The sequence below is a fragment of the Cricetulus griseus genome, assembly GCF_003668045.3.
Source record: "Cricetulus griseus strain 17A/GY chromosome 1 unlocalized genomic scaffold, alternate assembly CriGri-PICRH-1.0 chr1_1, whole genome shotgun sequence".
Taxonomy (NCBI): domain Eukaryota; kingdom Metazoa; phylum Chordata; class Mammalia; order Rodentia; family Cricetidae; genus Cricetulus; species Cricetulus griseus.
In genome coordinates this window covers 40552968-40570490 of record NW_023276807.1, presented here as the reverse complement: position 1 = coordinate 40570490, position 17523 = coordinate 40552968, and the positions used below count along the sequence as shown (strand labels likewise).

The following is a 17523-nucleotide window of genomic DNA, read 5'->3' as shown; positions in this document are numbered from 1 at the left end:
AAGTAATTTTTTCAAAAGTAGTAAAGAATTCACAGAAATTTTTATTCCTTGAATATTCTTTTAATAAGTTAAATAACAAAGCATGCACAGCCAAAATACAGTCATGTAAATACATGTATTGATGAATGTTCTCTTCACTTAGAAGAAAGATTTCCTCCTCAGGAGTTTAGGTATATGGCAAGCCACAGCCATGGCTCATAGATCTGTCCGAAGTGAAGCCCTTCCTCAAGCCCCTTCTTGCCTACAAGGTATCTGTTTGAAGGGAAAAAGCATGTTGATATGACATATACACATACCAGTATACACACACACACACACACACACACACACACACACACACACACACACACACAACATCCATCCCCCCATACACACCTCAGGATAAACCTTCTCATAAATCTCGTATTTTCCAATAAAGATTAACTATTTGTGCAAAATTAAAAAAAAAACATGTTGATATTAAAAATGGTTTTAAGGGGATTGGACAAATGGCTAAGAGTAAGAGTGCTTGCTGCATAATCTTGAGGACTGGAATTTAGATCCCAGCACCCATGCAACAATCCAGACCATACTGCAAATGCATGCCTGGCCTCTACTCCCAGCTTCAAGGGATCCCATACCTCTCCTGGCCTCCACATGCACCCTTGAACATACACAGGCACTTGAATGCATATACACATAGGCACACAATCTTTAAAAAAAAAAAAAAAAAAAAAAAAAAAAAAAAAAACTTTTAAAAGGAGGAAGTCTCTCCCTAAAGTAACTATGACCAAGGGTAAAACTTAAAGAAAACAAAGTCTACTGGACCTTCGATGAGAATGCTGCTGATATTAGGTACAACAATAAACTCTATGCCAGAAGAGAAACCTTTAGAGGAGGAAAACCACAACTGCTGGAAAGTACTTACCAACACTTCCTCTTCAGAGCTCTGTTCTCCACACTTGTTAAACTTCGCTTCTGTCTGAGTACTGGAGCACAGAGATCACCTGATGATTCCGTTGTCTGCATACATTTAATCGTTGTTAGATACCTGGCACATTCTGGAAATCCACATGACCAAGCAAGATCTTCAGCTGTTTGCCCATTCTTATTACATAAGCTGTAATTAGACAAAAGTTGAGAAGTGAAAATTATTATTTATTAGTTTTCTAACAATTGAAATTTAACACATACCAACACTGGATACAGAATAAATAAAAAGGTGCTAGTAAGTCTACAGTATGAGTGTGAGCATGTGTACATAGACATACACACCGGAGTAGGAATTAAAGAAAGCTCAAGGAAATTTAGTTTTGTTCACTGTTTTATGCTCAGTATTACGCACACCATGAGCATTCCATTGTATTTTTATTCCATTATCATATTTCACTCTTGAAGGAATTTGAATGATTACAAGAGCATTTGGTATTCAGTATTCTCCATATTGAGTAACCAAACAGAGGCTTTAGGAGTATGATTAGTTTAATCCAAGAAAACAAAGCCAGCAGCCACCGATTTTATACTCACCCTATCTGAGCATCACTGGCCACAAGGAGGCTAAGGCATTCCAGGCTTCCAACTTTCGCTGCCTTGTGGAGTGGAGTTTCTCCTAAAACATCCTTTAGGACAAGATAGCACATTAGTGTCTGCCCAACACTCTGTGGAAGCCAGTAGGCAATCTAATATTAGCCATTTGTGAAAACCGCCTTTGTAACAACTGAATTCTTTTATTCAATTATGTTTTTGTTAAAGTTCTCTTATGCTAATACAAAGTTTCCATTAATAAAAACATGTAGCCACTTTCACATACATTAAAATTTAAGGGAATGTCAGAAAATTATAGTTCTATCAAAGATAAAAGTTTACAATTAAAAACCTTATCACACTTTAATGAAGATTAAAACTACCGGAAGAACTGAATCTGGGCATATCTCCCACATACTATTTCCTGGTCGACTGAGACCTGGGCAAATAGCAAGTACTTCCAAAACTAATGTGGATGTATCCTTATAGTGGGATGGATGGCCAGCAGCCACTACTGCTAAAGAGCATCTGAAATGTGGCTGGACTGAATTGAGCTATGCCATAAGAATAAAATATATACTGGATTGTGAAAGAGGTATAAAAGCAAAGATAAAATAGCACATCAATCATTACTGATACATAATTACAGAAATTCCGAAACAGAATTTGGTTAAATTATAAAATTAACCTCGTGGCTTGTTTTTGCTTTATTAATGTGGATACTAAAAATGCTTCAAGTCATCATCTTGACATACATACATGTATGTGTACACACATGTTTATACTAACTGAAACTGGCAACTATGTGCAAACACTGGGTGGAGGAGAGGGTTGTGCATAGCAACAATGGGTTACCTAGTTACCTGTTGGTTGAGGTCAGCGCCTGTTTGCAGCTGCCAGAGAAGAAAGCAAGCAAGGCCGCAGCCTGCAGCTAAGTGAACAGGCGACTGCTCAAGGGGATCCGGGGGTGCATTGACTGATGCTCCTGTTTCCAGCAAATTCTTGAGGCCACCTTCCTGCAGAAAGAGAACAGACTGTCACTTTCCTGTCCTGCTTGAGCCATCTCTGAGCTGAAAATCCATGCCCGCCACGAAAAAAGGAAACAAAAATCTGACAAGGTTTGATTTGGTAACCCAGCGGTCAGTCAATGTCACCCTCACTAGAGCTCCTAAAACGGACCTCTTAGAAGACTTAGCCAGAAGGACTTAAAGGGGAGGGAACCTCACCTCCAGGTTGCAATTAAGCAACAGCATCGCCCACTTAAAGTAGATGACAAGAGTCCCCGGGAGTGCAGAGAGGCTACACTGGCAGCACACTAGCAGGTAGGAGTGCGCGGGACTGCCCCAGTGGGGGAGAATTTAAAGCTCTCCCGGACTAGCAGGGCGGCTCCTCCCCGCCGCTCCCTATCCTGGGAGCGCCCCACGGCGAGGTTTTCCCAGCCCTGCGGCGGCCTCACGTACCCAAACACAGACACGTGCAGCCCAGAACCCCGAGCAAAGGCTGCGGGGTGGGGGGGGGGGCGGCAGAGGGAAGAGCCTACTGCGCAGCCCCACCATCTGATTGGCCAGTTCCAGGCCCCCTATGGGCCCGCCCCCTTTGGAGCCAAGCCCAGGCGGCCCTGGCACGCGTGCGCATGAAAGCGATGGGCCGGGAGGGTAGAAGCCTTCGCTACTACTCTTTGGCAGCGGCCATGATGCCTGCTGAACTAGGCACGTACCACTGGGTGGAGTCAAGCCCTTTATTCCCCTGGGAAAGCAGAAGTCGCTGGGGCAGGGCTTCGTGTCTGCGAGCTCGCACGTAGACCGGAAAGGAGGGAAGCGGAGCGGCCTCCCACACACTGCAGCCCCCATTTCCACCCCTGCAGGCCCTCCCCTTGGCCTCCAGCTTGGCCGGAGGGAGGCTGCCTTCTGCCTCCCATTCTGCACCCGGTGCAGCTCAGGAGGCTTAAAAAGGGGTCTCGGCCAGCATTGTGGGGCTCACCGATGTGACTCTGACCAGGTGGTTACCAAAGGAAAAACCCTACAAAACTAAGTGAATTATCATCCAGTGCTGCCAAGTCTGTGAAATAAGCCACCCATTGTCACGCATCCCTTCATAGAGGGCCTGAAACACACCCGGTCCTGGAAATAACTAGTAAATACAGGGAGTTTTGCCAAGGCTGGGACAGCACGAAGGAGGGTGTCTTGTTATGGCCCTCGCTCTGGTTATTAAGAATACGAATACGGGAAGGGAAATAGAAAAGATGATAGTGAAGAAATGAGCCAAATACTATTTAGGCCAGGTAGTTTTTAACATTCCGTGACAAGAAAGGCTCCATCCACCAAAACCCCGAACTCAGGTTAAAACATCAGATAAGCTGAATCAAAAGGATACTTGGCCAATACTACTCAAAGCTGTCAGGATCATGATTAATCAGGAAGTGCTGAGAAACTGACCAGAGGAAACATAGTAATTTAATATAAGATTCTAAAGCAGAAAAAAAAAAAGGCATTACTGGTAAAATTCGTGACAATGTAATGACTATAATGCTTGAAATCCTGGTAATGTACCAATGTTGACTTTCTGATTGTGGTAAATCTAATGTTAACAACAGGGGAAACACACAGGTAAGAGACATATCGTCTGGTAAGCCTCAAAATTTATTTGAAACACAAGACTTAGAGAAATTTAAAACATTTTATGTTTATTCCTGTAAGCCCTAAAGGAGTTTTAACAAAATATTTAGTTTGCTGGTTTAATAGTATTATTTTTCAATAGTTGTAACAAGATATTTGAACCAGTATGGAACTAGTTTTAAAGAATAGGAAGTTTAACACAATCACAAATCTCCCAACTAGTCACAAAGTTTTTCAACCATTTAGTTTCACTAGCCAATATATTTCTTTGATAAGACACACTGTCCATTATGGTGATCATTTGAGGGTTTTAGGCTGTTCCCTAGAACAGGGCTTCTTAAAACTTTTTCCACTCATGCCCCCACTCCCTTGCCTGAGAAAACTGTATTTGATCCAGTTGTATCGGTGTATAAAACAGGCACAAATCAAACTTTTTCTGATAATAAATCTTAAATTTGTTTTAGCACAATTCTTTCATAGGTGTATAATTTAATGGTTTATAAGGTTACAATGCAATTTGCATTCTAATGAGATGAATATGTTTCCTTATATAAAGAAATAGGCTAAAATTTGATATTAAACAACATAGAGCGACTTCAACATTTTTCAGAATAGGTGAAAGTCAACTTTAAAAGATGGCAAGGGGCTGGGGAAAATATCTGAATTGGAAACGTGCTGATATATAAAGGGCCTGCATTCAATCTCCAGCTCCCATATTAATAACAAAACAACAAGCCTTGCTATTGGGCACTCAGCTTATTTATTAAACCAATCATAGAGACACAGTGTACAGAAGGATTGTTCCACTGCAGAAAAGGACTCATTTCATTTTTGATGTGGAAAAATAATACCACAGTAAGACAAAGATGTGTTGAGAGGAATTTTCTAAACTCCTTTAGAGTTTCTGCAATCCATTTTTTATCCATTCAGGTTGTGGTACCCAGGTGATACATGATAGACAAGAATTTTACACACTCAAGGTCCATACTAACAATTTATATCTATTAAAACCCAAGATAGGAAGGTAGGTTATCTGGAGAAGAGAGGACGGGAGGGGAAAAGAGAATGACTATCAATAAAGTACACCTAAGATAAGATACAAAGTGACCTACTTACTCCACCTTTGAAACTCTTTCAAACCTCTCAGAATAGTTCCATCAGCTGATTGATAATCATGAATCAAGAAAAGACATTTCAGACTGATACCAGAACAGTGAGACTAAAAAGAGTTCCTTCCCCTCTTGATTTCAAATAAAAGATCAAGTTTTCCTCTCAGAAAGCATTCTCTCTGTCTGGCTCTAAAATTGAAGTCTCTGACTTCCTCTGAGAACGACACATGTTTCCCAGAAGACTAGAGACAACTGGAGTTATCTGTCACTTGACAATCATCTAAGGACTTGACTTGGGGCAGGGACCAGAAGTCTTGTCTCTTGCAATTGTTTTCTAGATGGTTGAGTTTCCCTGATTGATATACTTCTTGAAGTCACCAGAACAGCAGACCAATTTAAAATCTTGCTGCTTAAGATACTTGTCTTTTTTTATGATTATTTCTATTCTGAACTGTTGCCACAATGGGAGGGTGAGGAACAATTTTCCATATAAAAGAGTTTTATTTATGTACTTTACTACATGATTTCCAAAAGTAAATCGTCTCTTTCTACCATGTATTCAAAACTACAATGGCATGAGCTTTACAAACATACATAATCTCTAAATTATATGCATATCTATTTACCACTGGGTGTTGAGTGAAATTCACTCAAAAAAAAAAAAGGAGCTGATAATAGCTCAGTGGTAGAGTTCTTGCCTAATATATGAAGCTCTAGGTTTAATCCCAAGTGTAAAAAGGAAAAATAAGGAGTCTAAAAATAGAAAGCAAAATTCTCCTGTGGGTCAGATAGATTCGAAGCACTTGAAGCCTGACTTAGTGGTTTGTGCTGCCTCATCCAATTAGAGGCCAGCTGGAAATAGCCACTGTTGCCTCAGGTGGCCAGTCTTTGGAGGGAAAGTGGTGTTATAAAACTTAACTACCTCCGAACAGTGAGCTGTCCCCTTGAACTCTATTCAAATATGACCTTTTCAAAAGGCCCTGGAAGCAAGGCCAGGTAAGTTCTTCAAAGTAAGGACTCCCGTTACCCTTAAGGAACACAATTCTCTCTCTGAGAATTCATCCACTGACTTTCCATCTACACTTAAAACTTTTCTATCAAGTTTGGTCTGGGTCTTTTAGACCCACATCTTGGGCACACCCAATACTGAACACACAAAAAGTCCCTGGCAGCCACTGCTGGCCAACACAGGTTTCCAAACAGGAAATGGCTGGATGAAAGACAGGCTGGATGAAGCATGCAAATCCCATTTTTGTGATTGCAGTTAGGGTTTTGAATATGTCATCTTCCTTCCTCAGTGTCATTTCTCACAGAATACAAAGTAAATGGGGGAAAATAAAGGAAACCCTACTTGGCTCTCGGTGAATGCTTACCATAGCCTAGTGGATGTAATAGGCATCTTCTACCTTTTCCTTCTCATTCAGAGAATGATTTAAACTTGCCACACCCAGAAGGAAGGGCATGGGGGCAAGTACTTTCACTGTAAGTAAACAAACAGGCTCTCCTGAAAGGCAAGAAAGTGAGAATCACTGCCTGCTTCAGTATTGTCTTGACAATATTAAAAATCTGTCACAAATCAATGACAATGATTTTCTCAAGATTTTCAGCAAGAATGTGCAGGGGAACCCACATGGATTACACCACCACCACCACCACCACCACCACCACCACCACCACCACCACCACCACCACCAATTCAGCTCTGTGTAGCCCTGACTGTCCTGGAACTCACTCTGTAAACTAGGCTGGCCTCAAACTCAGAGATTCGACTGCCTCTGCCTCTGCCTCTGCCTCTGCCTCTGCCTCTGCCTCTGCCTCCTGATCACTAGGATTAAAGCTATGTGTTACCACGGCCTGGTTGGTTGCGTCTTTTAATAAGGCAATGGTCTAAGTGGTTTGTCTGCCAGATTCATGGCTGACTAGGGTGTGTCTATGGTGTAAGCTGTCGTCAGCATTCAGAACTTCAGAGCGGCTGACTTCAGAGGCATGGGGACACTAAAGAGGATCTGAGAAGGGAATGTCTCTGCTTCACCCACTCTTCCTCACCAAGTCACAGGTTCTGTATGGAGATGCTCAGTGGGTAAAGTCACTTAGTGCCAAGCCTTTAGCACCAAGAACCACATGGTAGAAAGGGAGAACTTGTTCTCTGACCTTTGCACTAGTGCATAAACACACACACACACACACACACACACACACACACACACACACACACTCACAATAAAAAATTCAAAAATCACAGGTTCTTTTCAGATTGTATGTTATCAATGAATGCCCACAGTTTCTATACCAGGATAGTCTAAGTTCATGACGTAGTATGCACACAGCTGTTAAGCTTCAGATGATTTTATGCAGAATGTCAAAATTTGGCAGAATACAGATTCTCAAATTTAAATCTTTTCTTAGCTCTCGTCTCTCATCTTGAAAGCACTAAATTTGAATTAACCTCTTCTAGCAATCCTGCCTGTTAGAAATCAGAGTGGAAATTACCACTCAGAAATTAGCTTGTTAGAGACAGCCTCGTGACTGTGGGGACCATAGTCAGGCCTAGGGATGGGGGAGCAATTATAGATATTATGAGAACATTGGGAGAATTAGATTAAAGCCCCAAAGTAAGGAAGACAGCTGCTATGAACAACATGAGGCAGAGGAGCAAGATTTCAGAGAAAAATTCCCAAACCAAGGACATAGGCTGACTTCATAATCTCTGGTAAGCAAGGCTTGCTTTACTCCTCCAAGATACATATGTGTTCATAGCATCTCTTGTCAGTTGTCTATGTCCAGGGTGCAAACTTGAGAGGCTGTGAGAGCCAAAGTTACATTTTAAGTTTTAATTACAATGCCTTAGAGATCCATGAAACAAAAATGCTTCTGATCTGTAAGCCCCTGGCCCAAGGACAGATGGGGGCTATTGTTTATGGGAGACAGCAAGCCACATCTTTTCCCTTGCCTAAATAAGTGTGTTTGACCCAGATGTACCGGATGTGCTTGATCACATGTGGGTGGGAGGTTCACAGGCAGGAAATATATCAGGATACATGGTTACCCTGATTGAACCTGATGGCAGATACAATGAATTATGGGTTTTGCTTCTTAAACCCTTGCCATACTCGATTCTGGGCCATTACGTGGGAGCCTGGGTATGAACCTGGCCAGAGCCCATCCACCTGGCCAGTATTTAATAAAACTGTGGTGCTGGTCTTAATCTCCATTGGTGGGATTAACAGTAGCACCCATTGCTACAGAGTTCAGGGTCAGTTTCTCAAAATAACCAACCAGCTTCAGAAGGCCCACATTTCTAACACATGTAAACATTATATTCAAGTTGCTTAGAAAGAGAGAGAGGGAGAGAGAGAGAGAGAGAGAGAGAGAGAGAGAGAGAGAGAGAGAGAGCCCTTGCCAACCAGCAACTTTGATATTAGCTGAATCACCTACCTCCCTGCCCTGCCAGTTTCCTCCTGTATTCAACAGAGTTCAAAATGATCCCCATTTCCTCAAGTTTTACAGGAATCAGTACTTTTAGAAAACAAACCTAACATTTAGTAGGAGCTGAATGAATCAATCCTTTACTCAAACGTAACCTTTAGTAGGAATTGAACGAATCCCTTTCCCTGTTGTTTTTCAGGCCCTCTGAAATACTACTTAAGTCACTAAAACAACAGAAATCATGTGCAGTCATATAGACAAAGACCACAATGTGAATTTAAATGAGGTAAGGTGGTGTTTTGCCTTATTTTATTTCTAGTGCCTTTCTTGAATTTGCTAAGGTTTCTCTAAACCAGGGGTTCTCAATTTGTGAGTCAGACCCTTTTGAGGGTCAAATATCAGATATCCTGCATGTCAGATATTTACATTATGATTCATAACAGTGGCACAATTGCAGTTATGAAATAGCAATGAAAATAATGTTATGGTGGGGAGTGGGGTGGGGGGTCACCATGACATGAAGAACAGTATTAAAGAGTTAAGAAGGCTGAGAACCACTGCTCTAAAACCTTTTGGAAATAGTAGCATATTATGTTAATATCTTCAGTGACATAAAAACCTGCCATCCAGTTTATGAGTGGTGGTAACAGTGTCATTCTATTTGGATTGTTTTCTTCTAAATACCTTACACATGTTGCTTCGTTCGCTTGGGGATTTTACAATCTCTAGTGGAAACTTAGATTTTGAAATACACAAAATCCAATTACTTTATTTTTTAAGATTTTTTTTATTTTTATGTGTATATGTCACTTGTGTGCAGGTGACAGCAGAGGCCAGAAGAGGGTGGTCATCTTCTAAAGCTGGAGCTATAAGTGGTTGTGACCCACCCAAAGTGGGTAATGGGAACCAAACTCAGATCCTCTGGAAGCACTTTACTGCTGTTGTTGACGTTTTAATTAATTAGTTTTTATTTTATGTGCTATGAGTGGTTTGCCTGCATGTATGTATGTGCCCCACATGTGCCTGAATAAACCAGAAGAGGGCATCTGACCCCCTGGAATTAGGGTTATAAACAGTTATGAGATGACATGTGGTTGGTTGGTAATTAAACTGCTGAGCCATCTCTCTCTCCTGCCTGGTAACCAGTAACTTTGCTTGTTTTGGGACAGGGTCTCTCAAGGAGATCTGCCTGCTTAATTAGAGACATTAAGGCACCATGCTGGGCCCATTAAATTGTATATCTAGGAAAGGACATTTTAAGATCCTTTACTTCAAACTACAGATAATGAAATTAACTCCCACAGACATTTAAGGGATTTTAGTGTTGTTGTAGTTGCTGCTACTAATTTAGTTAACCATGTCTCCTCCTTTTGAGTCCCACTCTCATCTAATGAAACAGCTTGTTGCCTACAATAGTATCTTGTAGCTTTCCAATCACAAAATGTTTCTCTTGAGAGCTTCTGTAGACCACCAATCAGAGACCTTGGCTGGGAGCTGGCTCCTGATTGGCGGAAGGAAGTTGACCAGTAGAATGTCAAAGAGCAAAAGAGAAAGAAAAGAAAAAGCATAGCAACAAAAGAGTTTGCTGACCTCAGTACCCTCAGCCTAGGCCAACCTGGACTCCATCCCAAATGAGGTGGCCCCTACATTTTATATGAAGGCTCTGACTTACCACACAGTGGTGATCCATCTGGTAACATGGCAGTCCAATACAGATTGGAAGCGAAAACTGAGCACCACAGCTAAAATACAGTGTATTCCCAGGTAAAACAGACAAATGCTTTCATTTCAAATGGATTACTCTGATAAGCTTCAGTTACAAAGTAACAGAGAGTCCCTAGTGACAGGAACCATCTTTGTGAGCAGTGTCATTTGTTGCCACTCAGTGGCAACAGTTGCGAATGACAGGACCCAGGATCAACAGACAGACAGGAGTTGCTGCCACCTCAGAGTCCTGCAACCAGGCACTGTGGGGCAGATGCTTTTAGGATCCGTTCCAACTAGGAATGAAGTCTCCTTTTGTGCTTTTCTGGAAGAAGAAAGTTAACCATGGTATGTGTTCTCCTCATTTACAGGATCCACACTGTGGAGACAGGATGAAACTCACCAGTGAAAAGTTGCCCAAAAACCCTTTCTCGCTATCGCATTATGCTGCTAAACAACAGAAATTCTACCAATGGAATAAGGAGAAACCTGGTATAAAATCTGAATGTTTAATCTTTGCTTGGAAAATATTTTTACTGGAATTCCATGCATTCTAGAATAAACAAGAAAAGAAAGACATATTGTTGGTTTCCAGGAGGTAGTTAATGTTATACTCATTTCTGGCTTTCCTGGAGTCTGGCGACCTTCTTAGACAGCAAGCTGACCTGAGGTGTCTCACAGGTCACGCCTGATGATGATTTTACCCTCAGGACTGAACGTGCTGCTTCTAAAAAGGAGAAGCTGGAGTGCTGCTTCCCCCAGCAAGTGCAACACAGTGCTTTGCTGCAAATGAATATTTAAAGCTATTTTCATGTAAGCGTCAAAAACTGAAGTGGAGATGGTCAGCTCATTTGATTAGTAGTGCTAAATATGACTCAAGCTAAGAGTTTAACTCGCCCATAAGACAGCTTTGTCCAATGTATGCAAAGGCTGCATGTGAGTGCCTACCTGACAATGAACAGTAGTCTCAAACTCAATAAGCATTTATTGATTATGCAAGGTGTTGTATTAGGTGCTGTGATCATTAGTTTGTTTGGGTAATAATTCTTTCTTGGAGCTAAATTTTAGGAAGTAGAAGTTGGAAAGAAACTGCTATTAAGAGCACCCAATTCTCTGTTACATATGGCTGGCTTCAAGAGAGAATTCACATCATGTAGTTAATGCAATTTTACCTTTCTCAATTAGATTATTACCACCACGCTAAATTGGTGGACACAGCATTGCAGTTCCTGAAGGAAAGAATAAAAAGAGGAGATACTATGGCATATTTTCTAAGAGGTCAACTCTATTTTGAAGAGGTATCTTTTGGATCAGTTTTTTTTTTAATTTGTATAATTGTATTATTAGGACTTAATTGCTAGGGTTGTTTGGGTAGTAGTAGAGCAATTGCATAGGGTAGACAAGGCCTTGGGTTCTACCCCCAGCATCACACAAAAAGTAGAGGCAGCAGATACATGGTCAGGGTAAACTTTCAGGTGAGTTTCTTACATTGTTATGCCGGAGAAATTCTGTAAAGTCACACAGGCTATGGTTGTGGCTTTATGTGTGGCACACAGAAGTAAGAGTAAGGAGACATCTGGTCTTTCTTCACGAAAGTTATTCCAAAGAAGTCATTTTGAAAGATCCATTTCACACTGCAAGTTGAAAACATACATTTTATGGTTTTATTCACAATATGTAGTATCATTCAGGAGATATTTGTACATTAATAATAATTGAATCCCATCATTATTTGGTTTGAAAAGTAGCTTTTCATATATCCTATTCATCATGAGGAGACCATTTGCTTATTTATCCACATTATGGTGAGATAGCTTGGTAGGTAGACCTAAGAAAAATTCTGTGTGCTATTAGATGGGCTTCAGAAATAGAGCTTCAAGTTTTCATCAGACCCCGAGGAATTGTCCCCACTCCCTCATGATCTTTTTAGCACTCGGGAAATTATTAGCTCATGTCTTCCTTTCTCTCTAACCTTTTGTTTACTTGATCTCTTGAGGCCTCAGTGTACACAACCTATCTGAGATGGCATAGCTTGATGGCTTAAGACAATGTCTTCTCAGTTTGGGCCATTTTCAATATGGCACATCATCTGTTAATTGTGTATCTATCCCTTAGGCACAAATGACCATCTGATACTTCAGTTCAGGATTACTTTAAACACATCATAAAATGAAATATTTTCTGGGACTTTTAGGGCTGGTATGAAGAAGCCTTGGCACAGTTTGAAGAAATCCAGGAGAAAGATCATCAAGCAACTTATCAGCTAGGAGTGATGTATTATGATGGGTTGGGGACCACCGTAAATGCTGTAAGTTATTGTTTTGTTCAAGGTGTTTAAGATTTCACTATACTGGATTATTTGATGCCATGTTTGCGTTTTAACAATGTGTCTCCATTTTTGCATCTTAATATTTAATTTTTAGTATTTTAATGAATACTGATGTCACATATGTAAAAGACAAAGTTAATATCTTTTGGTCCCTTACCACTTCGTCGCCCTTCAGCTCCAAATCTAGTTTTTGACAATTACCTGCATTTTTTCCTCCAGAGTTTAACTCACTACATTTTACTACTTTATCATCTGACTGACATTTCAGTCTCACAACTGAAAGACCTCAGAAGAGGTACTTTCGTAGCAGGAGACCCGCACCCAGGAATCAGCGAGACCACATTTGGATGCAAAACCACAAGAGGCTTTATTAGTGGCGCCGGGCACCCGGGGGCTTAGCTTCTGTTAGGCCAAGCCCTGAGGCAAGGGAGAGGGGTCCTTATATAGCTAAAAGCACAGTGCAGAAGCGAAAAGCATAGTTACAGGGATTCTATTGGACAATTTAATGAGGTACAGAGTTATTTTAGGTCAGTATATCCTCAAGGTCTGTACCTGGAACAACAAACTCAATTCCCCCCTCCGCGTCCAGATGGCTGACCTTGGGATGGAGGTTCCCCATCGGGCGGGGGCTCGGGGGCGGGGGGGGGCGCCCTCTCCCCGCTCGGCCCCAGCCCCGGGGCGCGGCGCCAGGCGGGCGGGCCTGGGTCTCGGCCCCGCCTGGGTGAACCGGCTTGGGAGGGAGCCAGCCGCCAGGCGTGTGGGTGCGCGCGTACGGGAGTGTCACCGAGAGAGAACCAGCCAGGGGGCGGGGTCTTTCATTCCCCCATTTCTCTTGTAACTGAATGGAATCTTTCATTCAGAGGTCTCTGGATATTCTGGGTCTATTAGAATGTAGGGACCAAATATAAGGATTTCTCGAGTGCATTGACTGACTCTTCTAGGATCTGGATATCTGTGTGCATGGCTTGTTGTAGAAGCTTAAAATGATTAATTCCCTGTAAGGCAACGGTTCTGGTCCCTATGCCGGCTGCTATGCCCCCCATTGTTACCCCTCCTAATAATAGGGCCATGGTAAAGGATATTGGCTCCCTCTTATATCGGGTTGATTTTCCTAGTACGCTGTAAACATACTCAGGTTGGTGATAGTTTTTACTTTGAGTCTAATTTTAAAGATGGCCCCCCTGATCTGGTCCCGACAGGTACCAGCGAAGGTCCCAAGCATATCCCTTCTGTCATTTTGTTGCTTTCTTATCCTCATCCGTAAAGGAAATAAGGAGAGGCATAGAGGTGGTACCAGTGGAGCCCTTTTGCCATCCTCTGGTTACCTGAATCTTGTCCCATGAGGATGAAGGCTTCCAGTGAGCATCCCCTGTCGTTTTGCATCCCCATGCAAGGGAGTTCCTTTTGACTTAGCATTTTAACCAGGGAAAATGGACAGTGAAATTTCATTCCAAACTGCTTCCTGCTGACTTTGGGACGAAGCTAGGGACCCCAGAAGGTTGAAATGCTAGTCAAAAGCAAAAAGGAATTTAGACAATGGGGAATCCATCAGGGGCTTCTGGTTAGCACACATTGTTGCAGAGATAGGGGGTGTCCACATCAGCAGACTGGTTCACATCCATAGCAAGTCCAGGGCTCGCAGTCTACTTAGAACAGCCTGTAGTCAGCAACTGGTACTCAGATGTCTGTCAGAAGCAGAAACCTGTTTAAGACATATTTAAACTGGGAACAGAGGTTAAAACTTATTTACTGAAGCCCACAGTGTAGAAAAAGCAGATATCTGGATATCTGTTCAAACAGCAAGAACATATTTATAACTTTGAGTCCTAGCAAGAACTACAGATTTGGGCTATAAGCATGTACATTTCTCCTCTGTCCAAAGAGCCGGGTATGGATTGGACAGAGGTGCCTTTGGCCTGATGAAAAGCCCTTTAAGTTTGTACTTAGATGACAACCAAAATAAACTTAAAAACCTTGAGCTTGTGCCTGAACAGTAGATAGTCATTATTTTATCAGCTAACATACTGACTAGTCTATAGTGGATCTGACTGTCTGATGCTGTCAAGCTGACAACCAGTAATATTTCAGAGATCTGAGAAGGGTATATTTTATCCGAATCTACTAAAAAGTGACAGAAGCCAGTTAGAAGCAAGTCCATATACAGTTAGCCAAACCCAAGTTTCTCCATTACCGTTGGAGGCAGCTGTCTCAAAGAACAACAATCTTCGCCAGGCCTATACTGTGAGAGTTTTTTTTTTTTTTTTCCTCTCTATGGAAGAGGGACATGGAAAAGATTGACCTTGTTTTGTCTAGGCAAAGGGGTACAATCAATTTTCCAGTGTCCAGCAGCTTTGTCCACAATCTCGGCCAGGTTCTGGCAGGCGGCAGGTTTCACATCTAAGCATCTCGCTCACTGGTCCAGGTGCGGGAACTGAGGTGCCTCATAATCTTTTTTTTTTTTTTTTTGGAGACTTTGGGTCACTGTCAGGATCTGGCAGTCTGTCTGACATTATAAACTTTAGAGATAACAATTTAAATGCCATATTCTGAAGATCTCTGAAGCATTAGAGGTCTGTTTGTCTGTTTTAATTACTTGCCTTAAGCACACATTAAGTATACAGGTAGCTAGGTAAGGTCTTATTTCTGTAAATAATTTTTAGTCTGACTGTAACTGGTTTTAACTTAGTAAGATGTTTGAAACAGCACAGCTGAACTTAAAACTGCATAGAGCTACCTTATATTCCTTAAACAGTAGCTTAACTTCTTTCTTAGGCAGGGTTTTTCTGTGACTTTGGAGCCTGTCCTGGAATTTGATCTGCCGGACCAGGCAGGCCTTGAACTCATAAAGATCTATCTGCCTCTTATTCCCGAGTGGTGGGATTAAAGGCGTGTGTCATCAATGTTCTAAACTTAAGGCGTGTGCTATCTACATCCTGAGCTTAAAAGTGTGTGTTATCAACATCCTAAATTTATTTCTAAAATATAAACTGTAATATCATATAATAGATCAGCATCTTTCATAAAACAAAAACTTTACATTGTCAGGCTTTGCTCAAAAATAATTCTAAATTGAAGCTCTTTAAGTACAAACATTAATAAAAACAAACATTAAAAAAACTGGTTTTTTTAAAAAGAAATTTAAATTCCCTTAAGGTCTTTCTGTAATATATAGAAGCATTAACATTTTAAATCTTAACTGAAAAACTTGTTTCTAAGATGGTATCTCTAATTTCCATGCGGTCATCTTTAGTCAAGATGGTGGTTTAAGTATTCTTTTTTTAATTTTAGCAAAATGGCGACCAGTCAAGTCATGTGAACATTTTGCCATGTGCTGGCTACCGGGAAACAGAACATTTTAAAACAAGTATATATAATTTACTTGAGAAATAAACAGGACCTTTTAAAACAGAATTAGCTTAATATGGTTAAACATGAGAAACCATAGCATAGTTTATATTTTTCTCTGACTTATAACAACCCTTTTTTTTTTTCTGACTTTTAACAACCTTTTTTTTCTGACCTTTTACAACTTGCTTTAACCCTCTATTACTTTCTGTAACAATCTTCTCTGCTATGACTTGCTTTAACCCTCTATAACCTTTTAGTTCATTTCTCTGACTCTCTTAGACATTTTTAGACAAGTTTTCTTTTTTTTTTCTTTCCCTCTTTATTATTTAAGTTTCTTATATATTTTTTTCTTCTCAGTCAACATAAAAATTTTATTAAAGTCTTTTTACAGTTCTTAATAACTTTAAGGCCGTTTAGATGTCCTGGCGGGGGCTCCTCAGTCAATTCTCCCGGGGGGAGTACCTCAGGTGTCTTCTCTTTTACCTGAAATATAGTTTGGGGGTTAAAGGTATCATCCCGCGGCCAGCCCATGTCAAAGGCTGGCCATTCTGAGGAACAAAGAGCAATCCATTTGTGTTTATGTACATCAACTACAAAACAAAGACCAAACAACACAGAACAGGCTTTCGCAGCGCGGTTTCAACAGAGAGTCGAAAGTAAAACTCCAGAAAACAAATGAGCCCAATGAGGCTCCAAACGCTAAGGCATCTACCCTAGCCAGAAAACAAATGAGCCCATCGAGGCTCCAAACGCTACCAGGACGTCTCCTGGAGCCGCGGCCGGGAGTTCCTCCTCGGAGCCGCCAAATACAATTGTACGCAGCTGGGTACTACACAAACGCAGGCACAGTTCATAAGACGGATTCAGACAGACAGACAAGATGAGACAAGACAAAAGACAAGACAGCGGATCCGCACAATGCTTACCTCCCAGACGTGGGTGGGTGGTCCCTGGGCGGGTCTCGATCCCGGACGAGCCCCCAAATGAAAGACCTCAGAAGAGGTACTTTCGTAGCAGGAGACCCGCACCCAGGAATCAGCGAGACCACATTTGGATGCAAAACCACAAGAGGCTTTATTAATGGCGCCGGGCACCTGGGAGCTTAGCTTCTGTCAGGCCAAGCCCTGAGGCAAGGGAGAGGGGTCCTCATATAGCTAAAAGCACAGTGCAGAAGCGAAAAGCATAGTTACAGGGATTCTATTGGACAATTTAATGAGGTACAGAGTTATTTTAGGTCAGTATATCCTCAAGGTCTGTACCTGGTACAACAGACTCAATTCCCCCCTCCACGTCCAGATGGCTGACCTTGGGACGGAGGTTCCCCATCGGGCGGGGGCGCGGGGGCGGGGGGCGCCCTCTCCCTGCTCCGCCCCAGCCCCGGGGCGCGGCGCCAGGCGGGTGGGCCTGGGTCTCGGCCCCGCCTGGGTGAACCGGCTTGGGAGGGAGCCAGCCGCCAGGCGTGTGGGTGTGCGTGTACGGGAGTGTCACC

General features: G+C 41.9%; 2 protein-coding genes and 2 long non-coding RNA genes across 4 annotated transcripts in view; 1 reads left to right on the top strand and 3 right to left on the bottom strand.

Moving 5' to 3' along the window:
• Positions 1-38: 38 nt before the first annotated feature.
• On the bottom strand, positions 39-2957 carry Ankrd37 (ankyrin repeat domain 37). Its single transcript, XM_027391114.2, has 5 exons — positions 2730-2957; positions 2367-2519; positions 1507-1598; positions 908-1099; positions 39-252 (listed from the first exon to the last, which is right to left on the bottom strand). Coding segments are annotated over exons 1-5 (465 nt in total). The 5' UTR covers positions 2757-2957; the 3' UTR covers positions 39-251.
• Positions 2958-4015: 1058 nt separating this feature from the next.
• Positions 4016-14382, bottom strand: LOC118239680. The gene is made up of 4 exons (XR_004772469.1): positions 14012-14382; positions 11846-11991; positions 10326-10736; positions 4016-6731 (listed from the first exon to the last, which is right to left on the bottom strand). It is a non-coding gene; the product is annotated as an uncharacterized LOC118239680 (long non-coding RNA).
• Positions 8669-17523, top strand: part of Lrp2bp (LRP2 binding protein) — a 20192-nt gene continuing 11337 nt past the window's right edge. The window contains exons 1-4 of the mRNA XM_035452925.1: positions 8669-8939; positions 10729-10849; positions 11543-11655; positions 12552-12665. Of these exons, the coding sequence (XP_035308816.1) occupies positions 8895-8939; positions 10729-10849; positions 11543-11655; positions 12552-12665 (393 nt within the window). The 5' untranslated portion in view covers positions 8669-8894. The remainder of the gene's footprint in view (positions 8940-10728; positions 10850-11542; positions 11656-12551; positions 12666-17523) is intronic.
• LOC113832788 overlaps positions 16353-17523 on the bottom strand; it is a 1657-nt gene continuing 486 nt past the window's right edge. The window contains exons 2-3 of the long non-coding RNA XR_003480255.2: positions 16961-17188; positions 16353-16517 (exon numbers count right to left, since the gene is read on the bottom strand). This is a non-coding gene — a long non-coding RNA (uncharacterized LOC113832788). The remainder of the gene's footprint in view (positions 16518-16960; positions 17189-17523) is intronic.

Coding starts and splice junctions, on each gene's coding strand:
- Ankrd37 (XM_027391114.2), bottom strand. CDS start 2,756: ATGCTGTTGCTTAATTGCAACCTGGAG. Junction 1,599..2,366: donor GCGCTGACCTCAACCAACAG/GTAACTAGGTAA, acceptor CTTGTCCTAAAG/GATGTTTTAGGAGAAACTCC. Junction 1,100..1,506: donor GCCAGTGATGCTCAGATAGG/GTGAGTATAAAA, acceptor GTCTAATTACAG/CTTATGTAATAAGAATGGGC.